The sequence below is a fragment of the Hermetia illucens genome, chromosome 3 (genome assembly GCF_905115235.1).
Source record: "Hermetia illucens chromosome 3, iHerIll2.2.curated.20191125, whole genome shotgun sequence".
Lineage (NCBI taxonomy): Eukaryota > Metazoa > Arthropoda > Insecta > Diptera > Stratiomyidae > Hermetia > Hermetia illucens.
Window position 1 is genome coordinate 99,082,163 of NC_051851.1, and position 5,453 is coordinate 99,087,615.

The 5,453-nt window shown below is 39.4% G+C and overlaps 1 protein-coding gene across 1 annotated transcript; it reads left to right on the forward strand.

Moving 5' to 3' along the window:
• The first annotated feature begins 566 nt into the window (after positions 1 to 566).
• On the forward strand, positions 567 to 1,952 carry LOC119651469. The gene is made up of 3 exons (XM_038055077.1): positions 567 to 1,088; positions 1,146 to 1,327; positions 1,393 to 1,952. The coding sequence occupies exons 1-3, from the start codon at positions 641 to 643 to the stop codon at positions 1,804 to 1,806; spliced, it is 1,044 nt and encodes a 347-aa protein (XP_037911005.1). The 5' UTR covers positions 567 to 640; the 3' UTR covers positions 1,807 to 1,952.
• The last annotated feature ends 3,501 nt before the right edge of the window (positions 1,953 to 5,453 follow it).

Here is a 5,453-nt window from a genome sequence, read left to right on the forward strand (position 1 = left end):
CGCAAATTTAACGGGAAAGCACCAATCCTTCAGTAAATATTACTTAGGTTGGGAAATATTCAAAAACTCCTAACGAATTGACGAATACAGATGAAGTGCATTTCATGCGTGCGAAAATTTTAGTTTATATGGTGAAAAAGCTCCAGAGGGAAAACAAACGTAAAGCGAATCCGAAGGATAAAATGTATATGGCCAGTAAATGCCAGACACTGTGACTTATATGAGCGTGAAACGCTACACATTTGGTAGTGAGATTTTCATACTATTGCTTTAGCCCCGTTTACGATGGTACGTTTGTTGGCTAAGGTAATGCTATGATATAAGAAAAGACAATCGTGCGCACAATGTTACTTTCAATAAACTTGCAACGCATATTCATTCTTGTTATCGAAAAGGAAAATCAGGTAACTGAATAGCTCAACGTAAGTAGTGAGGTTCGTAGTTAGCGCACGTCTCTAGCCCAAATTTCTTTCACCGCCGCCGCTCCAATACAATCAAACCCACACTTTTATCATAATCCCAAGCAGCAATTCATGGTCGACGTATAAAAACCAACAGCAACAATTAATTAGATTTAAATTTGTTTAAGTTCCAGCTGCTGACTGTCGTGTTGGTCATCAGTCCCGCGTGCTCCACAACGATGTGCACGAGAACATTAGCATTGTCTTTCTGTGTGGTGGTTGCTTCTCTCCTTGCGACTAGCTATGGGGAAATGTCCGCTTCGGAACTGGCGCAGGACATCTACATGGGATGCCTAAGTGAGCTGTCAACGAGCTGTGTGAAGCCAAAAGCACTGGGGTGGATTAGTCGGGTTGCAGATCAAGATACTATTAAGATTACCGATGACTTGTCGATCGTAAGGACCGGCGTGGACAAATTGTCGGAAAATCTTGGCCGGGAAAACAGCGACCCGAGGTTGGTGCTCGTAGACAAGCTTGACAGTTTCCTCGCTAGCCATGCACTTCAGGTTAGACCGCCAACATTCCTTCGATCGAACGAAGCCCGATCGATGGTACCTGACTGGTTGTTGAAAGGAGGATTAGCTGAAAAGATGCTTGTTCCATTATCGGGTGCCAATGGATCTGAAGGTGACTGAAATTAGTTTTTATTGTTATATATTTTTCGCTGATAACTTTATTTTTCAGGCAGAGGGTTCGTACGAAAAGTAATGATACCGTTCCTGTTGGGATTGAAATTTAAAGTAACCGCATTGGTACCGCTCGCACTTGCATTAATTGCTCTGAAAACATGGAAGGCTATGACATTTGCTTTACTTTCACTGGTTCTATCAGGAGCGCTTGTTATCTTCAAGCTAGTGAAACCAAATGTAATACATCATAATGCTCAAAATGACCTATCATCAATTATTATCCATCCGCTTTTGTTTTGCAGATTGTTAATTACGAAGTGGTCCCATATCCACCAGTTGAACATATCATTGATCACCACCATTTAGGCCATCACGTGGATCATTTGGGCTACCATGCTGACCATCACTATGGGCATCATTTGGACCATCACCTTGATCATCATTTAGAGCACTTGGAACATCCCTTGGATCATCATTTGGATCATCACTTGGAACACCACTTGGATCACCACTTGGATCACCACTTAGTTGACCACCATGTTGAACCACATCTTGACCATATTGTGGATCATCACCATGAGCATATTGATGTGGAACATGTAGAGCCAATCCATGTGGAAACTATCACGGAAGCTGCTCCCCAAGGATGGCAGCCTTCAGCATGGCAACGACAAACGGATGCACAAAACATGGCTTATGGTCCACCACAACAGTAGGGGTGACAGGAAAACATGCGGAAATCAGTTTTCAGATCTTTTGTACGAATTATTTAATTATTTATTAAATTATTTGCTGTGGTGTATGTAATTTGTGATTACATAACACTTTTTAGGTGCGAACAAATAAATTATTCATGTGAAAACGTGGTTGTTGTTAGTATCCCTGTCAACTTAGTTTCACCCATTAATTGCGTCATAAGTTAGTCGTACTTTTCTGGTAGGTTAAAATAACTTTTTTCATCGATTTCGATGCGATGAAAATGTTTCAAACTAACCTGTATTCTCAAAACAAAAGAGTCAGGCGGGAAACCTTAGTTATTTGCGCTACTCTGAGAGAAAGTGTTGATTTTAGTTCAGTTTTGCCGTTCATGTTTTTGAACTTGCCATTGAAGGGAAAACTTGATTATTATTATTATTATTTAGCTTCGAAATGTTGATCATCATCGACTGTCCAGGCGCCGTGGATACAGGTGTATTCGTGTAGTTTCAATTTGCTTTTCCATTGGGTGGACTACACACTAAAAATAAAGTTTTCCAATTTTTCAGGTTTGAATAATTTTCGAGACGATTATTTCTGCCAACCAAAGTGGCATTCACGGTTTGAAATCAATTCATGCGCTCTTTCATGCAAAAAGAGAACAGAAGAGAAGTTTAGATGAATGAAATTATTTATCCCTTATCGCAAAATTGTTTATTTTTAGAAAACAAAATAAGTATTTACACAGTTTTCATGGTGATGCGTATGACGTTTTCATACCATTTTCAGATTTTAAAACTCTTATAAGGAAGATTCGCTAGACAAGCTATAGTAACAAGCTACAGAGCTTTCAGTTTCATTCAGGACTCCTTGAGAGGTTTGCACTTTCCCCCTACTATCCTGTGGGATGTGGCCCGAGCATGATCCACTTGCCTCCAACCCGGTATTGCGCATTTCATTACATGCCATGAACAGAAATGGAGTTGTCACCTTTTCTTAGAGTGTGATGTATAAACTATCACAACACATAAAACCTTATTAAAATCGGTTTACTGTCTGTCCGTCTGTCTGTCGGTCTGTCCGTCATACGCATTTTTGTCGGAGACGGTTATAGCGATTGACACCAAATTTGGTAGAAAGGTGGGAGCTGTGAACGCTCATGCATATAGTGAGTTACATCATTTTTCGACGAATTTAAGGGGGGGGGGGGGGTCCCCATACAAGGGGGGTGCAAATTTTTTTTTCATCAAATATAGTCATCAAATTAAAGGTCTCGATTAGTACTTTTCGAAGCCGGTCTTAGTTTTGACTTTTGCTGAAAAGGTGGGGAGTGCGGGGGTTGAAAGTGGTCATTTTTTCAACGAACCCATTCTCAGGAACTACCGAACCGAAAAGTCTGAAAAAAATCAAGGGGCTGCCACTATATGGTGCCTAGGCTCCGAAATACCCTCCATACCGATACCTGTTCAAATAAAGTTAATAATAGTATATTATTATAATTTTTATTAATTGACAGGAAAATCCACCTTAAGTTCACCCTAGAATCAATGCAATAATGTAGGCCACAGTATGGAGCATGATCCTGCCAAATTTGGTGAAAATCGCAATATTAGTAACAAAGTTATACTAGGTCAAAACTGTCGCTCCTTTGCAAATTCAAGACTATGAATGTCAATATCACTTGAAATTCGCTATTTTCACATAATATATGCATATTCTACGTGCTACATGCTAATGGGACAAATGCACACTTAAATCTCTTTATAAAAGAAATACACAAAACCTTTTATACCTGAAGCATCTAGCTTCCGGTTTCCTGACTTGTTCCGTATTGTAACTGTGGTACTTTCTTGCTAGTCAGATGAAGTCCTACCTTCCTCAATAATCCGATTAAAGAACTCACTGAGCCAAGTTTGTAATGGACCGCTCGGTTAACAGCGATCGCTTTCTTTGCTTCCCAGTTGGTATTCTTGGTATATAGGCCTGTGATTTATTGTCCACAAACTTATGGTAGAGGCGTTTTTTTTTCACTTTATTTGGCCATATATCGTAGCAGGGAGTATTTTGAAGCCCAGATCCCACGAACCACCATGTTTTTTTTTCAAATTTTTAGATTGGACATATTCTGAGAACGGGTCCTTCAAATATTTGACCCTTTTTGAACCGCCGCACTCCTCCCCTTTGCAAACTACGTGAGAAGTGTTTGAAAAGTGCTAATCGAGACTTTTCATTTGATACCCCATGTGACTATATTCGGTGCAAAAAATGTATTCCCCTTTTGCATGTAAGGTAACCCCTATTAAACTCAAGGTAGATCGATGCTACTCACTACGTGCAGGGGAATTCGCAGTTCACACCTTTCCTCCAAAATTCGTATCAATAAGTGCAACCGTTTCTGAGAAAATGAGTGTGACCTCAATCAGACGGATGGACGGACAAACAGATCGATTTTAATAAGCTTTTGTTTTCACCAGAACTTTACAAAGAAGATACAGATTGAGATAGAACGTCGATTTTGCAAGTAGATGTAAATTGAAGAAATGCTTTATGTACTTAAAGTACTGACCAAAAATATTGCACTTTCATTACTTTCAATATCAGAATGCTTTTAATTTTGCGAAATGGAATCAAATAATAATGATACTGGTTACGCTAGAAGCATCTTATTCATATATGGTGTTTATATATGTTTACCGTAGCGACATACTATGGCACGATTCCGATGACCGCTTAAGATACTACAATATTACGATGGAGTTTTGTAAGGATCTGCATTAGGACTCTTGCGTCTGATCATCATGTATAATGTTTTACTGGATCTGAGGCAGCCGAAGGAGGTAATAATCATCAATTTGAAACCCATGCTGAGAGTATGTGCGAGGGTCCAATCCAATGCAATATAAGCAACGATAGCCACAAAATCCCCAGGTTCATAAGTTACACAAACTGGAACTAGTACCAAAAGAAAAATGTGTTCAGTTTATAGACTGACTACACATTTTTGGGAAAGACATCGCCTGTTGTAGCAGATATGATGTGTAGTGATATTTCGTCAAGTGCACTGGAGAGACTCTATTAAACTGACGAGGCTGAAAAAAAAGAAAGGGGAAATATGAAGAAGTGTCGCAAAGATTGACATTCAGACTTAACTGCCTTATCGCAAAGTGGAGTAACTGGCATCATGAAGAAGCAAGGTACGATCTGAATCCATGGACATTAAAAGCATCTCTATCGAGTTGCCATCCGCAAGCTTTCCGAGTTGCGACACTTCTGTTACGGCCAACAGTTTTATTAAATTGCAAATTGCAAAAACAAGTATAAACATTTAGGTATCTCTGAAAAGTGCGGTGTCTTTAGAAAGTGTAGTAGACGTATTACAATACTATCAGCTGAAGTTGTGTAAATGCCCGTTACGAAGGGTTCAAAGCAAATATATATAGGGCTTTAAAAAAAGAACAGCTACATGTACAAAAAAATTGACACAGCTGATCCCCATGAAATAATATCTAATAATAGTCCGTTTTGGCTATGGGGGAGTAGCTTACAATGTCAGCAATAATAAATGGCACCCTCTTGTCCTTGGATCGGGAAATTAGTTCTATAAGCGGATGAACAACGATTACGATCATCAACAGGGCAGAATGCGGCGAGCAAAGGTAAAGAACTT

Bases quoted from the DNA above. Each gene is read 5' to 3' on its own strand.
- LOC119651469 (XM_038055077.1), top strand. From the start codon at position 641: ATGTGCACGAGAACATTAGCATTGTCTTTCTGTGTGGTGGTTGCTTCT. The intron at 1,089-1,145 runs GTGACTGAAATT...TTTATTTTTCAG, and splicing joins GGGTGCCAATGGATCTGAAG to GCAGAGGGTTCGTACGAAAA. The intron at 1,328-1,392 runs GTAATACATCAT...TTTGTTTTGCAG, and splicing joins TCAAGCTAGTGAAACCAAAT to ATTGTTAATTACGAAGTGGT.